We start from the raw sequence: 21,260 nt of genomic DNA, 5'->3' as shown, positions 1-21,260 counted from the left end.
AGGGTCCAGGTTGGTTGACTCTGTTAGTCTTCCTGTGTAGTTCCTATCTTCTTTGGGGCCTGCAATCCTTCCTCCTATTCTTCCATAAGAGTCCCCAAGCTCAATCCACTGTTTGGCTGTGGGTGTCTGTATCTGGCTGAGTCAGCTGCTGGGTGGAGCCTCTCAGAGGACAACATGCTCCTGTCTGCAAGCATGACAGAGTCTCATTAATAGTGTTAGGGACTGGTGCTTGCCCATGGGATGGGTCTCAAGTTGGGCCCTTATTGGTTGTCTATTCCCTCGGTCTCTGCTCCCTCCCCAGTGCCTGCATTACTTGTAGAGAGGATAAATTTTGGGTTGAAAGTTTTGTGGGTGGGTTGGTGTCTCCATCGCTCCACTATTATGAGGGTTCCTGTCTGGATACAGGAGGTGACCTCTTCAGGTTCCATAACTCCCAATGTAGTGAGTCAGAGCTACTGTTACCCCCATTGATTCTTGGGCACTTCCCTTGTCCAGTTCTCATCCTGGAGATGCCCCTATCTCTGGAACAGGGAGATCTTATAAACCAGCCATGGCTCATCTGAGGATACTCTCTATGCTGGATCCTGCCCTCATGTACCTATGTCCACGCATAGACGTTCCTTCTACAGATGCCACTGTTCAAAAGTAATTTCTTCTTAGAGAAATTAGAGGATTGTTTCCTCTTACTTTCCAAATGATTTTTTTTTATGGGAATGTTTAAAGCTCAAAAACTTGATAGGTGCAGCTCAGTACAGGCAGAATTTCAGAGTCATAATAATCTTTTGAAGAAGGGTTAATTTTTGTTTTAGACTCTTGAAACAGGAGAATTTTCATTCATTATCAAGTTTAATACTGTCAACCCATAGATTACCAGTACATGCTGTACTAGGGCATATCTTAAATGCTATAGAGACTTTATTTTTATTAAAGTATAATTTACACAAAATAAAATACACCATTCAAAGTGGATAGTTCAATGAGTTTTTGACACACATGTGAAACCACACTACCATCACTACAGTGAAGATACAGTTTCCATGTGTGCCCTTGAAGATAATCTACTATCTCCACCCTTTGACCCAGATGTCTATCACTCTAAACTAGTTCTGCTTTCTCTAGAATGTTATATAATTGGCTTATGCAGATCACGGTTTTTAGCATAGGTTTATTGGTGCCACAGACTATGACATTTGATGTAAGCAAAGAATGTGTTTCGTGTACTTATTTCTTGTATGAAGAATGCACTTATGAATCATTTGCAGTTTAGTGAGATGAATGAATCTTAACAACAGTCCATGTGACTGGGCACGTGGCATTTCTATTCCTTGAGCCAGGAAGAAATGTCCCAACTTATCATTTTGATTATCTTTTGTTAGCTGATGAGTTTGTGTGCTCCCCTGATTTTATTTGTAACATTGTTTTAACTTCATGGAATACTTCGGTTTTGAAGCTTCTATTATGAGCCAATTATGGGTCAATCGAACTTTCTGAATTATAAAAGGTAAAAAGTCTGAGGAATAAAAGAAAAAGGACAGTGAAATTCTCTACATCTCACAGATAATCCTATTTATGCATTCATTTCTTTTTTCTAATTGCAGTGTTTTATATACACATAAAAATGTGATTTTTATCTCTTTTTTCATTTAACATTTTTCACCTATGATGAATGTTTATTTTGTATAGCATTCATCTTGTGAAGATAAAAATGCCATTGAATGTATACCTATAAAGTCAGACCTTATAAATGAAAGTCAAATTCATCAGATTTTATAGTTCTATTAATTTTTATTTTTCATTTATGTGAACATTTATGAAACTTTCAAAATAGCTAGTTAAAGTGAGTATGAGTTTACACATATATATTATCTATCTATCTATCTATCTATCTATCTATCTATCTATCTATCTTCTATCTATAACATTCACTTGTTTTATTAAAGCCCAGATGTAACTTTATCAAGTAAACAAAACAAACAGAATAAGGACATGGAGTTGTTCTACTCCTGCAAAGCTTATAGCTTTATTAGATCAGTAGGTCAAACAACTTAATTTATAACATAAGGAAGTTGACCCTCTATGAATATAGACTGGCTCTTTGGAGTTGGTCAACCACTGCATGCTGCCACCTGTCTGCCCACCTGGACTACACATTCAGGCCCACTCTGCTGGTTTCTCTGCTTAGCACAGATTGTTTTGTCATTATTTCTAATTACTTGCACACCATTTTCTTTGTATTAGATATTGAAAGTAATGCAAAGACAATTTAAAGTATACCAGAAGGTTTATGTAGGCTATATGATAATATTCTTCCATTTAATGTGCAGAATCTGAATATCTATAGATTTTTGGTATCTCTGGGGAGTCCTGGGAGCAGTTGCCTTCAGATGACAAGGAATGATTTATTGGTGAAAATTGCTAAGATGATCATGAAACTGATATCCTGCATGTTTAAAATTCAAAGTTTTCACACAGCACAGATTATTGGTATGCTTACATTTAAATAATTTTAAAATATTTTCAATATTTAGAACATAAAAGGTACTGTTTGAGAATGGTAGACTTAATATATTTTTATTTTCACTAAAAACCACAAAGAAAAAAGTGAAGTGAGAAGAGAAATCCATAGTATAATCTTGCCAGACTCCTACTCTAATGAGAAAGATACAGATCAAGAGCTACTTGCAGGATGTGTTTATTCATTGAGACAATTGGAGAGTTTATATCAATCTGTGTTGTGGGACATGTTAAACAGTGAAACTCTTCCATACTGACTTTAGACTTTTGGTCAGTTATGCCCCTGGATATAAAGCTGGCCATCATCATATCCAATACATTCTGATTATCGTTTTCTCTCCTTCTATTCCTCCCAGTTCCTCCCGACTTCTCCTCTCCTCCAGATCCTCTCCTTTTCTGCCTCTCATTAGAAAAGAACAGACTTCTAAGGGATAACAACCAAACACAACAAAATACAATATACGATGAAGCAAAAACCTATCACATTGCAGTTGGACATGGCAACCCAACAAGAGGAAAAGGGTTCCAAGGGCAGGCACAGGAGTCAGGGACCCACTTGTTCTAAAGGTCAGGAGTCCCATGAAAATACTAACAGCTAAAATATATACACAGAGGACATGGTGTAGACCTAAATAGACCCCGTGCTTGCTGTTTCACTCTCTATGAGCTTATATAAACCCTGCTTTGTTGATTCAGAGGGCTGCATTCTCCTGGTGTCCTCTGTACCCTCTGGCCCTTTCTGCTTCCTTTTCTACTGGATTCCCTGAGATCTGAGGGGAGAGATTTGATGGAGACCTCCAATTTAGATTCTCTTGGCACAATGTCTGGCTGTAGGTTTCTGCATCTGTTTCTGTCTGCTGCTGGTCTATGAGCAAAGCAGAATGTCATTAGGTTTGTTTTTTTTTTTTTTTTTTTTTTTTTTTTTTTTTTTTTTTTTTTTTTTTTTTTTTTTTTTTTTTTAGACCGGTAGTGTTTGGTTTTACCCTTTGTCTCTGGACTGTCTGATCTTTGGTTCTTGGTTACCTAAGCAGTGTCACATATGGAGTCTTTCTTGCAGAATGGGTCTTAAATCAAATCAGACATTGGTTGGTTATTCTGCAAGTTCTGCGCCACCATTGCCCAAGCATATTTTGTAGGCAGAACAGATTGTCAGTCAAGGTTTTGTGGCTGGGTTAGTGCCCACATTTCTCTTTTAGCAGCCTGTTGAGTACCTTCCTGAACCAAAGAGACTAGAACACAGAGGTGAGATGAAGCAACCTTTGGGTATTTGCCCAAGCTGCATCTTGAGGTAGATCAGTCTCTAACATTCTAGGAACTGCCATATTGATTTCCACAGTGGAAATCAATACAAACTCGCACTCTTACTAACACTGGCGGCCTGTTCTCCTAGCTCATGCTTCTCACCAGCTTGAGCTGTCACTTGTGCTGTTGATCCTTGTCATGCTGACAGGTGTGAGATGGAACTTCAAAGTAGTTTTGATTTGCATTTCCCTGATGGTTTAGGATGTTGAACATTTCTTTAAGTGCTTCTCAGCCACATGAGATTCTTATATTGAGAATTCTGTTAAGATATTTATCCTGTTTTTAATTGGATTATTTGTTTTCTGATAACTAGTTTTTTGAGTTTTTAAAATATGTTTTGGATATCAAACAACTACCAGATATAGATGTGGTAAAAATCAATAGGCTACCACTTTGTCTGAATGACAGTTTGTGTGTGTGTGTGTGTGTGTTTTGTTTTTGTTTTTATTTTGCCTTACAGAAGCTTTTCAGTTTTCATGAGGTCCCGTTTTTTTTTTTTAGTTAAGAAATTAGTGTCTGCCCTGGGAGTGTTCTATTCAGAAAGTCATCTCTCGTGCCAATGCATTCAAGGCTATTCCCCCACTTTCTCTTCTATCAGGTTCAGTGTGTCTGGTTTTATGTTGATGTCTTTGATCTACTTGGACTTGAGTTTTGTGCAGAGTGATAAATACGGATTTGTGTGTATTCTTCTACATGCAGACATCCAGTTTGACCACACTTGCTGAGAGGCTTTTTTTTTTCCTAGTGTGTTTCAGGCTTCTTTATAAAAATTAGATGTTCATGTGTGTTTAGATTTATGTTTGGATTTTTAATTAGATTCAGTTGATTAATATGTCTGTTTTATGCCAATATCTTGTGGTTTTATACTATACCTCTGTAGTACAACTTGAAATCAGGGATGATGATACTTCCAGCAATTTTTTTTCAAGATTGTTTTAGCCATCCTTTTATTGCTGTTTAAATTTAACTTTATCTTGCAATATCTTATTTTTTCATCTATGGTAATTAAAACTTTTTCTGGGTATAGTCTGGGCTGGCATCTGTGCTTTCTTAGAGTCTACAGCTTATCTGTCCAGGCCTTCTGGCTTTTAGAGTCTCCATGGAGAAGTCAGGTGTAATTTTAATAGGTCTGCCTTTGTATGTTACTTGGTCTTTTTACCTTACAGTGCTTAATATTCTTTCTTTGTTCTGTATGTTTAGTGTTTTGACTATTCTGTGGCAAGGGACTTTCTTTTCTGGTCCAATTTATTTGGTGTTCTGTATGCTTCTTACACCTTTATCAGATTGGCATTGCCTTCTTTAGGTTAGGAAAGTTTTCTTTTATGATTTTGTTGAAGATATTTTCTGGGTCTTTGAACTAGGTTTTCTTTCCTTTATTTCTATTTTTGTTCTCTTTGGTCTTTTCATAGTATCCTAGACTTCATGGACACTTTGGGTGAGGAGGTTTTTTTTTTTATTTAACATTTTCTTTGATTTAACATTTTCTTCTGTACAATTTTTCTGTTGTATCTTTAACTCTTGAGATTCTCTCTTCCATCTTTTGTATTCTGTTGTCAATACTTGACATTGTAGTTCTTGTTCAAATTCCAACAGTTTTCATTTTCAGAATTCCCTTAGTTTGTTTTTTTTAAATTTTTTTTTCTATTTTTTTATTGCTTCTATTTCTGCTTTCAGGTCTTGAAGAGTATTATTCATTTCCATCAACTGTTTGTGTTTTCTTGGCTTTCTTTAAGAGATTTATTAGTTTCCTCCAATTGTTGGTATTTTCCTGCATTTCTTTAAAGTATTTATTAATTTCCTCTTTAAGCATCTCTACCATCGTCATGCAGTTAGTTTCAAGGTCTTTTTCTGTCCTTCAGCTATGTTGGAATATTCAGAGCCTGCTGATAGCTGGCTTTAGCGGAGACATATTGTCCTGGCTGTTATTGATTTTGTTTTTATGCTGGTGTCTAGGCATCTGGGTTTGGCATGATTATATATCTAAGTAGTGATTTATGGATTTGTCTTTGTTGTTTAGGTGTTTTGTTTCTTGGTTTCTGTTTCCTTTTTGGACTTTTTGGAGAGTGTGATGCTTTTGTGTTGCCTGGTAGGATTTTTTTGGATTTGATAGTTGAGGCCTCTGGGAGTCCCAGATAAAATGTGCTTCTTGCTATTGGATGATACCAGGAATCGAGATAGGGTAGGGCTTCGAATGGGTTCAAAGGAGGGAGAAGAGGGTTTTTTGTTTTGTTTTGCTTTGTTTTATTTTTAAAATCAGAATCTGCTTATTTTGCCTCCTTGGACTGAGGAGAGTCAGTGAAGAGAGGTCACCCCAGAGGTTAAAGCTCTGGGCATGAGACTGGGGTTTATATCTAGGAACCAGAAGGAGAATGGAAAATTTACAGATTAGCAGGAGTGGTCTGTGGGATAGTAGGGGGTGCCTGCTGCTGTTGGGTGCTGGGACCAAGCATCATATAGGGAAAGCAAGGTTAGAAAGGGAAGCTCTGTAGAATTCACAGGAGATGGGAGCAGGGAACAGGGAAGGCTGCCAAGGGTGTGCTGTTGGGTTGGGGATGAGATTGGGGGATTGGGTCTGGGGAGAGAGAGAGGAGAAGGTCTGCCTTCAGCAATCTCATGAAGTAGTGAGGAACCACATNTAATTTAGCATGGGGTGCCTGCTGCTGTTGGGTGCTGGGACCAAGCATCATATAGGGAAAGCAAGGTTAGAAAGGGAAGCTCTGTAGAATTCACAGGAGATGGGAGCAGGGAACAGGGAAGGCTGCCAAGGGTGTGCTGTTGGGTTGGGGATGAGATTGGGGGATTGGGTCTGGGGAGAGAGAGAGGAGAAGGTCTGCCTTCAGCAGACCTAGTTTTCTGGTCAGCATGACCTGTGGGTTAGTAGGGGTGCCTGCTAGAGTTGGGGGCTGGGAATAGTGAGGATGGAGTTGGGGTTAGGAAGGCATGATCTGTGGCACACCCAGGGCGATATGGGCAGGGGAACGGAGGCTGTAATTGGTATTCTGTTGAATCGCTGGGGCAGAGACTGAGGGATTGGGTCTGGAGGGACTGAGAGAGACTCATTTAACATTTTTGTCATCTTTCTGTGCCATTGAAAATTTCACAAATGGAATTTTAAATGGAATTTTATAGCTTCAAACACACACACACACACACACACACACACACATACACACACACAGAGTATTTACAGGGAGGTCAATTCAACAATTCAATTGTAAATTGTGAAGACACAACTCAACAAGTGAGATTTAAAGCGCGGAATAGCTTTCCTTTCAAAGCGATCCTAGGCGATTCCAGATGAACACATGTAGACCTGCCTGACAGAAGGAAGCACAGACACTGTGCTAAATCATACATGTGAGACACAGACTGTTCTTCTTGACCTTGATTTCTCAGTGCTGTAAGCTTGCTCCCCACCGTTCTCTGCCCTGCATACGTGTCAGTTTGACCATGTCTTGAGGAGACTACTGGTGAGTGTCCGTCTGTCAGATCTCAAATGAACAGAAGCCATTGGAGCAGGAGCCTGGAGGGCTTCTTCCACAGTTGTCTTGATGCCTGGCAGTGCATGAGGAGCACGGGGTAGTGAGTCCATACCTTCTTACCAGCCTGATAAGTCAAAGGAGAGAAAGGGTGGTGTCAGTGTCACACAGAGTGACTGCAGCTTGGACAGTCTGCCTGCTCAAATTGCTCATCGTGTTTAACAGGCCTGAAAAGGCCTCTGCAGTGAGCCTGATTTTCAAAAAGTTCTAAAATCTGTGCAAAGGGAAGAAAAAAACCTTTGGAGAAAGAAGCGAGGAGCCCAAATAGATCCTAAGTAGTATTTGGAGCAGTAGTATTATTACCCAGCTATTAAATGGATAGCATGGAAAATGCTTACAATTTTGGTGCAGCTCTGCCTCATAAAAATTTATTAAATGTTGTGCTGAGCACTATGGGAAATAAACAAGATATGACTTTGTAATAATGTGGTGTATTTTTAAGAACATGAATTCCCAAATTCGTATATTCAAGTCTGTGATTTTTTGGGGGAGTTTACATATTTTTTCTAGGCATATTTTCATTACTGAAAAAAATTTCTTTCAGAGCATGCTTTCATCCTGCAACATATTTAAAATATATGTCTGTGTATATACACATATATTTATTATTTATAGATTTAATTTTGGAAATAGCCAGGCTGTGTGGAACTAAGTCCTATAAACAAGGTAGGTGATCAAAATGGAGAAAATTCTGTTTATCTAAAGGGACGTGTGGCTGTATTTCATGGAGTGTGGCTCTTTTGGGGAAGGCCACATCAGTTTTAAAAGAGTTCCTCTCGGACTTTGGTGGTATTCTTTCATTAAGGTCATCTCTTAGATTGACCATGAAGTAAAATACACACTTATGTATCAGTGTTCTTATGGGCTTATCAAAGTCCTAAGTTCTTACACACAGAAGCCAAAAAGGGTTCTGAACCTTTAGGAACTACCAGGAAAGTAGTGACAACATAGATATGAAAGCCAGGGAGAGGTTGGGACAGGGTTGAGATGACTGTATGATACATTCAAGACACTGGTCACTGAGCAGACACCCCTCCTCAGCTTTCATAAATATTGGAAAGGTAGATGTTAGCTTTCTGTGGGATTGTCCCATCTGCTTTTCCATTTTGTATTTTGGTTCCTATTTGTTTTACCTGGATTAGCTTGAGTAGAAAGCTACACCTCTGAAGGACCTTGGCTATTTCTGTGTGGATTCAGATTCTCTTGCCACCATGTTACTGCAGGATAATCTGGAAAAGGGAAGTAAAGAAGAAAAGCCGTTGGCAAGAGTAATTCTGAACGGCTTCTTGAACTAAGTGAGCAGGACGGATTAGAAGTTTCAAATAGCTGATATATTTTCTTTCTAATGCACAATAGCATATAGTCTTTTGCATTAGAGCTCAAAAGACTTTGGACGTGGGCTAGTGCACCCAGCTTATACAGTATGTAGTGTAGTGGTGTGCAGGAGGAACCCAGCAAGGACCATGTCTTCTCAGAAGCTATCTATGACCCTCAGCAGATGGAGTCATTGCTCCCTGATTTCCATCACAGGTTCCTTTAAATACACTCTACATCTGCACTAAGCTTGAGTCGTATAACAAAATGCCATTATGTGCATAACTCTAAAAGACATTCTTACCCAATGTTCTCAGGGATGCAAAGTTTAAGGTCAAGATGTCTGCTGATTTGTCCTGGTGAGGGCCATCTTTCTGCTCGGAAGATGGCTGCCTTCTTGTGTCTTCACATGGCAGATGGGGCTGGGTCTCTGGTGTCTTTTATTACAGGAACACTAGCTCTTTCAAACTAGAGTTCTACCAGTATGACTTTAACCATAATCATTTCCTTATATCAAATACATTGACTTTGGAAGGATCTAGAATCACCATGGAAACAAACCTCTGGGCGTGTCTTTAAAAGATTATTTAGACTAGGTTAGTTAAGGTGGGACTGTTCCACATGTTGGGATTTCTGAGATTTCTGACTGCCTAGGAAGGACAGAGGTAACTGATGATCAGCATCTGTTTAACTCTGCCTTCTGACTATAGATGCAATATGACCAGCCTCCACCCACTTCTGTCATAGAGTTCCCTGCCACCAGCTCCCGGAAAGCAGTTGCCTAGAGAAATATTTCCTCAGGGTCAGTGCGTAAGAGGTTGCTGCAACAGTGGTCCAAAGTTTCCATCCCAAACCGACAGCAAAGCATGGCTCTGTACTCCATGTGGTACTGGTTTTGCAGGCATGAAAAGTGAAAGATTGACTTAGCTATGAGATCATATACCACATCCAGAGAGCCACTGAGCCTGGGAAATGTGGGGCAGGTTCAGACTTGGTTCACTGTTGTCCTAGAAGGGCAGTAGTGTGATTGATGGTAATGCCTAAGTAACAGTGAAGACCCCAGGATGCTAGAGATGCAACACATTTTCCTATGTAGTCTCTAGCCTCTATGGTACTTAAGGCCATTGGACAATCATCAGATGGGGGCTGTGCGGGACAAGTAAACACTGCACACTAAATCCGGAGAGGTGTCAGTATTCAAAATGCACAGGAAACAGGACCATGGTAAGGAGGTGAAGAAGTATGGCCATTTATCTCCGTGTCTCCATCTCTGGGCACAGAATCTTCTCAGTGTGCTAAATTTAACGGATCGAGTGCAGACTGCGTGGTTACTGATGGACTCAACAGCCAATCTCTTTGTCCTGACCAGGAGCTAAAGGGACAGCTAGCTCAGGCAAGGAATTTCAAAAGCCAGAATGAGTATGGTAGGAGTAGGGAACAGAAAGGGTTAAGGAACTGCACTTTAGCTTATAGAAGGTCTAGTAGGACAGGATGGTAATGGCGAGTACTTCAATAAGGCCAGGTAACCCAGTTCTCTAATGGGGACTGACTCAAAAGGCCAGTTTATCTCTGCATCCCACAGCAATCTGGGGTTTTGGAGTAGGGGGTGAAATGTGAGATTTCCTTTTGGGAAATGTATTCTGGTGCATACAGTGATGGTAGTGCATGGAGAAGCTGATGTCAATGTGCTGTTAGCTGATGGTAGATGGTAGTGCTTTCAGCTGGCCTTTCGTCTGTGTGGTTTAGCTCCTTCAAAAGGAACAGCAATTCCTGTTAGGTGTGATTTTAGGCTATTCCTTGACCAAGTGCAGTACTCTGCCCTTTAGCCTGGGCGGTGGCATCTGGCTAAAGCTGGGAGGCAGTCCAACCCTAGGCCAGTAGGGTTGGAAACTCTAGGGAGAAGCAGGCGAGAGGCGTGGTGTGGGCGTGACCGCCTCAGGACCAGGCCACGCCTCCTTCGCCTCTCTGGGCTGCGCAAGCGCGTCGTGGGCTGTGAGCTGTCAGGATCCTAGCAGCGGGAGGCAGGGATCGGACATCGGTGCAGGGACTCCGCCGTGTGAGCCTCGCACAGCGACAACTGGGACAAGTGCTGCGAGGCCAGGGCTGCCTGCCAGGTCACAGAGTCGAGCGGGGACCTGTGGGGCAGTTGGCCGCACAGGCAAGATGGGGAACCGGGAGATGGAAGAGCTGATCCCTCTGGTGAACCGTCTGCAGGACGCTTTCTCGGCTCTGGGACAGAGCTGTCTGCTAGAACTGCCACAGATCGCCGTGGTGGGCGGCCAGAGTGCCGGCAAGAGCTCAGTGCTCGAGAATTTCGTGGGCAGGTGAGCGCACCGGGAGCGCGGTGGGGGCGCGTCCGTGGGGGAGCCCGGTGCTTCAGGCCGTTGGAACATGGAACGGTGTGGGGAGCCCGAGGGTGGACTAGAGGCTGCAGTGGATTGGATGCAGAGCAGTAGTGTTCCTGGAGCGGGCGGGGTCCTCCTTGCTCTGAGCATCCTTCGTCCCAGCATTCTTTACCCGGTGGTGACCCCCTGTCTGCCTTTCATCCTGCCATACAAAGCCATTTCCTCCCCACCCTCGGTGGGGGAGTCGGGGTACGCCCTGGGATCCACTTCCCTCGCTGGCTTGGTGCGCGCCAGCCCCTGGAAGCCTGGAAGCGCAGCCCGGTGCTTTCCAGTCTCCAGCTCTCTTTCTCAACATCCCTCTCCTTTCCCTGCCACTCTCCCGGAGGCTCTCAGCGGGGATGTACCCCTCCTTCTTCGTCCACCCCCACCCCTGCCACCCCATCCCCATGCCCTGTCCCTGGCTCTCAGATCTTCTCAGCTGTTTACTGTTTGAGACAGTCATCGCCTGCCCCGAGCAGGGGAGGCGGGGTGTGTGAACCCAGAAATCCCTGTGGCGAAGGCTTGTCGGGAGATGCTTGCCTACCATTCGCCTTGGGAGCCGAAGAATAAAACGGTGGTGTGTTTATAAGTGTGCACCCATTCACTGCTCAGGCATGACTGAAAACCCGAGACCTCCAGGGGTGACCGTGGACTTGCAATGTTCAGGTGCCGTGTCATTCCTGCACCATCTCAGAACTGACCAGCATCTTTCTCGCACTCTTTCTATGCCATGCCCCCACCCTCACCCCCTCCCCAGCACCCTCTTGCAACCCTTAAGCTCTTGTTTATCTAGCGGGTCTTCAAGCTAACATCTAGAATTCAAATTGTAGTTATAGTTTCGTGTCTCACAATTTTAAACAACAACAAAGAGTTGTTATTGTTTTAAGTCAGGAATCAACGTTTTTTTCCAGCGAACAATTCAGGAAGGATTAAATTACCTTAATGGCCTGTGTGAGGAGTGCATCCTGAAGGCTAGAATCTGTTTCCCAGTAGTAAACCAGGTAGAAGGTGCAGCAATGAAAACGGTGGGCTGGATGGGGCAATCTGAGATTGCACTTTGTTCTTTTATTTGACTGGTGAGCCGCTTGTGATGCAGAGGGTTCCTGCTGCGGTTCTCCATCCCCTTCTTCCTTTTTGTTATTGCTTAGCAATGTGTAAACTGTACCGCCGCCCACTATTCCCACATTTTTGGGTGTGAGTGTTGTGAAGCTTTTTCTCAGAGGATGCTCCATCTCTCAGGAGATGCTCTTCGTTTTTCTTGCTTCAGTGTGAACTAGAAACATGAAACCGGGTAATTGCTCGCAGTTGCCTGCCACCCTTCCGTAGTTAGTTCCCTGGATCATTTCTCCTTGGTTTTATAATTAAGTTTTGCTCAATTAAAAAAAAAAAAAAGCAATAGCAAAGCATTTTGCCTACGTCATCTCAGACCTCTGGTCCAAGGCAAGAAGGTATTAATGATACTCATTCTTAAGCATTAAAATCATATCTCAAACACAACAGACATGTTCTTATGCATCTTCCTTATAATTTCCTTGGATGAGCTTATATTTAAGCATATTTTGCTCGGTGCCTTCGAATTCAATGTAAAGTGTACGCACATATCTCAGTTCTGCCCTCCAGGTTGGCAAATCAGGACAATCTTCCTAATAGTGTAATGAAAATGTGTACATTTCCCCTCATTAGCTATATTCTTCTGTAATGAGAATAAAACAGAGTCACAGGAGAGTAACATATTTAATTCTGAGCATTCTTCCATAATGAAATGAAAAATTGGGGACTATAAAAATCAGAGCACTTATCAGAATGTGTTAGACATTTTTCCTACTTTATAAAGTTTTACCAGTAGTGACTGTAAGGCTGATAAGAAAATAATGAACATAGAATATGCTCATTTAGTAAGTACATAAAACCTTTATTAGCTGCAGAGTAGCCCTGTGTAGAGCAACTTATATATTAAGGAGAAAAGTTAATTAGAATGTCATTTACCTTTAATAAAGATTTTTGTCATTGAATGATTGAGGAATCTAATTTCTAATTATAACTCAACCTTAGGGGAGGAGGGAAAAGAAAAAAAAAACAAAAACCCTTCCTTGTCAGAAGTGAATCAGCCCAGGTTGAAAAAGAAAAGGTTTTCATGTTTCAGTGGAATCTTTTAACTTTTATTAAGCAGGAGCTTCATAACCAATATAAGGTTCTTTAAGAGGCAGTCTTTCTCCTCTGCTCATGGCTCACTGCAATGCTTGACCCACTGTGCGTTGACCGAGTAGAGTCAAGCACCAGGGTCTTCACTTGGGTAAACTGTTTGCTTCTGAATTCAGCTCGTTCTCTTCAAAATACTCTCCTGTTTATTTACTTTTATTCACTTTACAGTCCACCTTTAGTGGCTGACCATAGCTTTCCACCAAAAATAGTTGGCTTATACTCTATGTTTTTCTTTTAAAAAATACCATCAAATGTATCCGAATGTAGATGTATTTGTTGAGTTGTATCTGTCAAACCAATGGTCAGGTGACAAGTTTGTTATGAATAAAATGTGTCATGAATGAACTACTTGTTTGTGATTTTCTTGCTGAAGCAACGGATTTGCATATTAATGTGATATAGTGTGAGTAGCTAGATTGTTGTGATTGTTCAAGGCGAGCCTATATGCCGGTAGCGAGAAACTGCTTATGGTCTAACACCCAGAAAGTAAAACCAATGGGCTGATGGGTTCACCACCAGGCTCTCATCTGTCCATTGGTCTGGTTTGTAAATGGAATGATTGAATTTATTCAACTGCTTTCTTGTGTGTGTATTTATATGGACGTTCTTGTTCTCCCTTCCAGCTGAACTCAGGGCCTGGTGTATGCCAGGCAAGTGCACCACCACTCAGCCACATTTTCAACTCATTTCCTCCCCCCACCTCCATCGTAGACTTGAATCACCCTGTATCCCAGGCAGGCATTGAATTTGTGACTGTCCTCTCTCAGCAGCTATTGTAGCTGGGATTACAGCCTGAGTCACCTGCACAAACAGAAAAGATTTGGTGACCTGGCTCTAAATTTGTATATTTAGATTTCAGTAATAATAAAAATAATGGCTAATATTTACCGAGTGATTGCTACATCTTGGATACTACCTCGGGTCCTTTTATATGAATAATCTCATTTAATCCTCATAAAACTCTGAAGAGGTAGGCACACTTATTCATTTCATTTTACCTAATAGTAAATTAAAATGTAATGAGATCGAACAAGTCACTTGTGGCTAATTCGAGTTAATGTAAAAACTTCAGTTCAACCTGAGATATTTGAACTCCTTAATCCAGTCTTCAAAACCTATGTGCTGAACTGCCCTTCCACATGGAGGTTTATCAGTCCTTTTGGTTAATACTTGCAGTATCTTTCTTTTTGGTCTTATAACTCTGGGCGCTATATTGATAATTTTATTTCCACTATGTTTTATTTCCACCTACTATCTTAGAAGCATTAATGAAAAGATACACATTTTTATTTACTAGACATTCCTGAAGGTAGCTATGAAATGTAATTGAATTGTTTCCTTAAGTATGTGTTTAGAGTGCATATAACTTATTTATCGAGGTGCTAAGTGAAAACTGTACAAGCTGCTAATGTGCAAATGTTTTTAATGATACACTTGTTAGCAGCATTAGTTGCTCAGTGCTAATTATATAGGCAGGAGATTTTATGTTATTTTATTTCAGTCTGAATGGTAAACAGGCCCCCAGTTCTGAACAAATAGAGAAGAACATGTGGTTACTGGAAACCAGATAAAAGATTTTTAAACACTGACTGTATGGGAGTTTATTTCAGTGTGAAACATCTCAATAATATTTATTTATTCATGAGGCTTATGAAGATGTTGGCTATCTTGTTTGAGGGGAACTGAGTCATTTGGTGATGTTGGATATGATCAGAGAATTAAACCTAAAATTTATATAGCTCAAGGACTAACGGACTCAACTCCTTGATAGATTTTGTAAACATGCTTCAAACTAAGAGTCCTCTAATTGTGATCAAGATTAAAACTTAAGCCAGAGTAGGTTTGTATAGAGGAAAAGGATTTTGTTAAAATATCAAAGCATGTAAGTTATTGGATTTTCAAAAAAGAAATGGCTTTTAAGATTATGGTTATTAGGTTAATAGTTGCTAACAATTAAAATGGGATAACTATTGAAAATTATGCTTAGAAATCTGTAAGGACCTTCTTCAGTAAAATACGAAAAATGTGAACTGTATTTTATCTAATGAGTTGGTGGAACCTGAAATTATGAAGACATTTGTGCTGAATCAGCATTATATAATGCCTTTTAAGGTTATCACAGGCTCAAAGTAGGATTTATTTACCACAACCAACATCCTTTACTTAAATACCAGTAATGTCCAAGAAAAAAATATTGCTCAGTGACCGAGTTTCGACAGAATATCTTCGTTTTGGATTTACTTATAATTAACCAATATTAAAAAAAATGTTCTTAATGTCATAAAGAATGAAGTCGAGGGACTGAGAAGATGGTTCAATGATGAAGAATGCTTGCTAAAGAAACACTCACACAGCCAGGGTCAGGGTCACAAAGGTGAGAACCTTGTAATGTTTCACTTTAACTAGACAACTGATTTGGCCAGTCATCTGACAGACTCTAGTCCATTGAATGACAATTTTGTCAACTATATGTTTTAGTAAAAAAAAAAAAAAAAGCTTTGGGGGCTGCAACTCTGTAGGTGGAACAACAATATGAACTAACCAGTACCCCCTGAGCTCGAGTCTCTAGCTGCATATATAGCAGAAGATGGCCTAATCGGCCATCATTGGGAAGAGAGGTCCCTTGGTCTTGTAAACTTTATATGACCCAGCACAGGGGAAGGCCAGGGCCAAGTAGTGGGAGTGGGTGGGTAGGGGAGCAGGGGTGGGGGGGGGGTATAGGGAACTTTCGGGATAGCATTTGAAATGTAAATAAAGAAAATAATAATAAATAAATTAAAAAAAAATAAAAAAATTAAAAAAGTTTTTTTCACATCATATCAGTGTTTCATATGTATACTGTTTTATCGCTGAAAAGTATGGAGGATAAACTCTGAAATCAGTTGAAACAAAATGCTGTTAGGTGACATGTTATTGCAATTAAAATTTGTAAATTTTTCATGAAAAAAAAAAAAAAAGAATGCTTGCTATGCAAGCTCTCACAGTATGGTATTAGGTATGGCCTTAGGTGACTGTAACCCCAGAAACAGATGGATCCCAGGAACTTGCTAGCCAGCCAAGCTAGTCAGAACAACAAGCATCAGGTTTAGTGAGAGATGCCATCTCGAAAAATAAGATGGAGAGCAATAGGAGAAGACACCAGACATCTTGCCTTCCTAGGAATGCATCCGCAACACTTGTCCTACCAACCATAAACCACCACCATTATACCACAACTAAAATTGTTAGCCAGGCAGTCTTCCATAATCTCAGAGGAATAGAAACAGTATCAGGCACACTATAAAGTAGGGTATTGGGCTCTCTATCAATGAGATATAATATTTGATTTATGTATTAGTATGCTTTCCATTGCCATAGCAAAAATGGTAGAGACTGAGTAATTTTATAAAGAAATAAGGTTTATTTAGATAAAAGTTTCTAGAGGCTGAAGCCTCAACAGCATTGTTGTATGGTTCTGCTGAAGGCTTTCTGGTGGGAGTGTGGGGGAAAGAGGTACAGGTCTTAGGGCTAAGTGGGAAGCCTGAGAGACAAGGAGGAGGGGGATGTTCTCATATGACATCCATCTTGGGAATTTATCCAAGTCCCACAGATGTGCATCAATTACTCCAGAGATCAAAGACCCCAATGGTCTCAATCATCCTTCCCAAGGTCTCATAAAAGTTCTCCGTCTCCTTACCCCTGCCGACGGAACCCAAGCTTCTCAGACAAACCCTACCCACAACAGAGTAGCATGAGACTTTCTGTAGACCCCACCTTTTGCTGTGGCTAGTTAAATCATGAGATCTTACTTATTATGACGGTCTCTTTTATTTTTAAGAGGACCAAAGGCAGGCAGGAAAAGGAGGCTTTTCCCTCTCTGACCGGGGACAAATTAAGAGAGCTGAAAACTCTACATTAAAACTTTAAATAGTTAATATTCTATATGGACAGAGTTCTTCCATTTCCCCATCTAAGTCTACTTTGCATGGCCTCATGTTATCGACATGATGTAAAAACCACAAATGATTATGACATACTACACGTTTCAGTCTTTCCAAAGGGAAGGGTAGCCCAACATTTGTTTAGGCTTTACTGTGTATGTAGGCCTGCACTCTTTGATAGAGTCCCCATATCTCTCAGTTCTTATGGTTTTCACATCCAAATGCCAATGGGGATAAAACTCAGTGGCAGAGAGGAAAGTTATTTGTTTAGATGGCATGGCTAATAAACAGCCAAACCTTGACTTAACCTTGGACAAGACTCTTATTGGAGTCCTTGAGAAATACAGAAGTAACATTAATGAACATTATTGAATTCTAAGATTAGTGGGCATATAAGACCTCCAGAAACTGATGTCTCTGTGTGTATGTGTGTGGGATATATAAAACAACCAGAAGCATACGTGTGTGTGTGTGTGTGTGTGTGTGTGTGTGTATGAGGTATGCACACAGAGAGAACTGCCAAGCTCACCAGATGCCTCATCAGGGAAAGGGGTGTGCTCTGACAGCTTAATGACCTGGCTATCCATGGAATCTACATAAATCTGCTCTCTGACTGTCCATGTCCACAGTACCATGGCACATGCACCCTCCTGTTAGTAATTAGTAATTAAAATAAGAAAACTGACAGAATAAAGTATGAGACCATAATTTTCAAATGGATATATAAGAAAAAGGCTGTTAAATACACTGTCCACTAGCTGGGATTAAAAACTTATAGCATATTGCTTTTTGAAATAAAGCGGCCCTCCCCAAGCTGCAGCTCTGAAATCGATCTAGGATTTAAGTGGAAAGCGTGGAAAGCAGACAATATATGGGTTACAGTGTCACTTAAGCTCAAGGCCACATGTACTGAAGTATCAATGTCAAGGCAGGGAGGTAGTGATCTGCGTCTCAGTGTCGGACTTGACAACAAGCTATTGAATTTAGACTGTCTTTTTAATCACAAAGAGATACTGTACATTGAAGAGGGGAAGAGAAAAAAAGATACTGGAGAGATTAAAAATATGACTGAGGGTTGATGGGAATCACATGCAGAAGCACACACTTGCGAACACACACACACACACACACACACACACACACACACACACACACACACCACTTCAGAGGCACTAATTCTGAAGAGGAATTCTACTTTCTTATTTCAAAATGAAGCACTTACTTAAAGTTTTGAAATAAATTGGATCCAAAAATGTGAGAGAAAATTTTCTATAGGCAAACCTAAAAACATTGTCTTGTTCAGAAAGTATGAGAGGAAAAAGAAGAGGTTGACTAATTAATGTATATAGCTGGGTGTGGTGGCCTTTAATCCCAGCACTCCAGAGTCAGAGGCAGGTGGATCTTTGTAAGTTTGGGGCCTGCCTATGAATATGAAGTTCCAGATTAACCATAAGTACAGAGTGAGACTGTGTCTTAATATATAAACTTAAAAAAGTGTATTTTTCAGAAACCATTTCAACAAATGAGAGTGTTTATAAATAGTATGCTAATGGCACTTTGCACATCTGTGGGTGTGAATAGTCTAACTTTTCTTCCTTTACCAGAAGCAAGAACTTTGGCATCAAACAAGATTGATGTAAGAAACCTCCCTCTGGTTTAATTTACACTCATTTCTTGGCATTAGATACAGAGAATCCAAGAGATTTGTCCAAGGTCAGGAAAAGTCAGAGAGCTGGCTTTGGAACTTGATGTTCGGAACTCCTGGCCTTGGGTTTGGTTTCATTGTCTGCTCTCCCTCCTCCTATTGTTTTCGAGAACCTTCCTCTCACCCCCACGCAGCCTGCCTCCTCCTTTTCCCACCCCTTAGTGGTATTGGTATTGGACCAGACCTTCTTGACACTTCCCTGAATTACTCTTCTTGCTAGCAACGACAGTACACTGTTTCCCCCCTCCCCGCCCAGACAGGATGGTAGATGGAGACTGGGAAGGGAGCTACTCCCATATTTAGACCAGATAATTTTCCAAGATGGTAACCCCCTGAGTAAAGTATGAGATTCAGAAGGTCCAAATGACACGCTAGAGGTATTGTCGAGGTGGGCATCAGCTAGAAAGCTGAGTCTGTCATAGTCACTGACTTTTCTCAAACCAAGGCATGCTTCTGAAAAATTGTATATAAAGAAACAATAGGCCCCAAATGACACTCTTTAAAGAAAGGGTTGAGTTTCTAGGTTAAAACCAAATGCATTGTGTAGTCAATGACATCCTTCAGTTTGCCTGGCTCATAGTCTTGCTTTTACTGTCTTTGCAGTCTTTAAGTGAGCTGAGAGGCATTAAGGGCCATCAATAGCATTATATAAGTTATTTGAATAATCAGTTTTAAACAAACATCAATATTGTTTTAAGTCTTTTATGTTAAAGAGATCTCTATTTCTAGGTCCAGAAAGGGTCCATCGCTGGTTCCTTATGACAGCATGTCATGTCTCTGCCTTAAGGAAATGATGGAGCTATGAGTTGCATATTTAGGTATATTAGAAATAGGGTTTCTGAAGTACCCCTTTGTCTATTGTTTCAGTGGCCTGGAATAAAAAAAAAAGATAGATATCCTTAAATAAGTAAGTTGATAGGTGACTATCCTAGTTAGGGTTACCATTGCTTCAACAAAACACCATGGCTACAGCAACCTGGGGAAGAAAGGGTTTATTTGACTTATACCCCCACAGTACTGTTCATCATCTAAGAAAGTCAGGGCAGGAAAACTCAGACATGGAAGGAACCTGGAAGCAGGAGCTGATGAAGAGGGAGGCCTTGGAGAGCTGCTGCTTACTGTCTTGTTCCCCGTGGCTTGCTTAGCCTGTTTTCTTATAGGGATAGCACCACTTACAATGAGCCGAGCCCTCTCTCAGCCACCACTAGTTTTTTTGTTTTTTGTTTTTTGTTTTTTTTTTTTTTAAATGCTCTACAGGCTTGCCTACAGCTTAATCTTATGGAGGATTTTCCTTAATTGAGGTTTCCCCCTCTCAGATAACTTTAGCTTGTGTTTAAGTTCACATCCAGCACAATGACCAATCTTTCTTACTGTTTGTGGGTTTTCTTTAGAGACCCTCGGAGAGCAGCTCTTGAAAAGGAGTCCTCCCATTATGGTGACAGGGCTTGTGCCTGGCTGACTGGAGTAGGCATCCCATCTCTGACTTTCACAGTATATAAACCTCTTTGGGTTTTAGCTCACACATTGACTTCATATTTGGTGTGTGTGTGTGTGTGTGTGTGTGTGTGTGTGTGTGTAGTCTAAGATGCTGTTGTGTAGCTGGCCCAAAAGATACATTCAATAAAAGAGGATACTGTGCTTAAATCTTTTATTTAGGCTAGATGTTTTTTAACTAGTAAAAAAGCAAGCGTAGAATAGTTGGAAAACTGAGGCAGGGGCATTTCTGTGCCTGGGTAAGATGATAGGTTTCATCTAGGCCTGTATGAGACACAGTTCCAGATCCTATCTCAAAACAAACAAACAAAACTAAAAATAAATAGAAACAAAACAAAACCCAAAGCACACCGAGCCAACAAAAACCAGCCCATCCCAAAGAAAGAAAGTATAGGGATAACAGCATGTAGCTACAGTTTGGCACGCGTGCACGCACATGTGTGTGTGTGTGTGTGTGTGTGTGTGTGTGTGTTTGTTACGAAATTACAGTTGTATTAAAGTGCACTTTTAAAAAGATCGGACTTAGTGCAAATTTGTGACTCCCTGAGATAAACGGTTATTCACATTCAGCATTATTACAATGTAACCATTTTCTCTCAATAGGTACATACACAGAAACTAAATTTAGATTACTTCTCCCTTCTAGCAGTTTCAAAGCACTTTTTTGTTTATTAATTCATTAATCTCTTTACGTTCCCTGAGAGAGTAGTAAAGCATATTTTGCTAATTTAATTTATAAATGAAAAGTATTAAGTTGAAAAAGAAATCAAGTGGCACACAGGAGTCTAAGGTAAATCCTAGGGACTATGAGTGCAATAGAAACAGAAATAGCACAACAAATTTTGCAGGCATTCTTAGCCATTCTAGAGAATAGATTTTTTTTTTA

The 21,260-nt window shown here is 40.6% G+C and overlaps 1 protein-coding gene across 6 annotated transcripts in view; it reads left to right on the top strand.

Moving 5' to 3' along the window:
- The first annotated feature begins 10,667 nt into the window (after positions 1–10,667).
- Dnm3 (dynamin 3) overlaps positions 10,668–21,260 on the top strand; it is a 477,887-nt gene continuing 467,294 nt past the window's right edge. For all 6 annotated transcript variants that reach the window (XM_021198990.2, XM_029538405.1, XM_021198992.2 and 3 more), the window contains exon 1: positions 10,668–10,993. In XM_021198990.2, coding sequence (XP_021054649.1) covers positions 10,833–10,993 — 161 coding nt within the window. In that variant the 5' untranslated portion in view covers positions 10,668–10,832. The remainder of the gene's footprint in view (positions 10,994–21,260) is intronic.

The sequence above is a fragment of the Mus pahari genome, chromosome 5, assembly GCF_900095145.1.
Source record: "Mus pahari chromosome 5, PAHARI_EIJ_v1.1, whole genome shotgun sequence".
NCBI lineage: Eukaryota > Metazoa > Chordata > Mammalia > Rodentia > Muridae > Mus > Mus pahari.
This window is presented reverse-complemented; position numbering and strand designations above follow the sequence as displayed.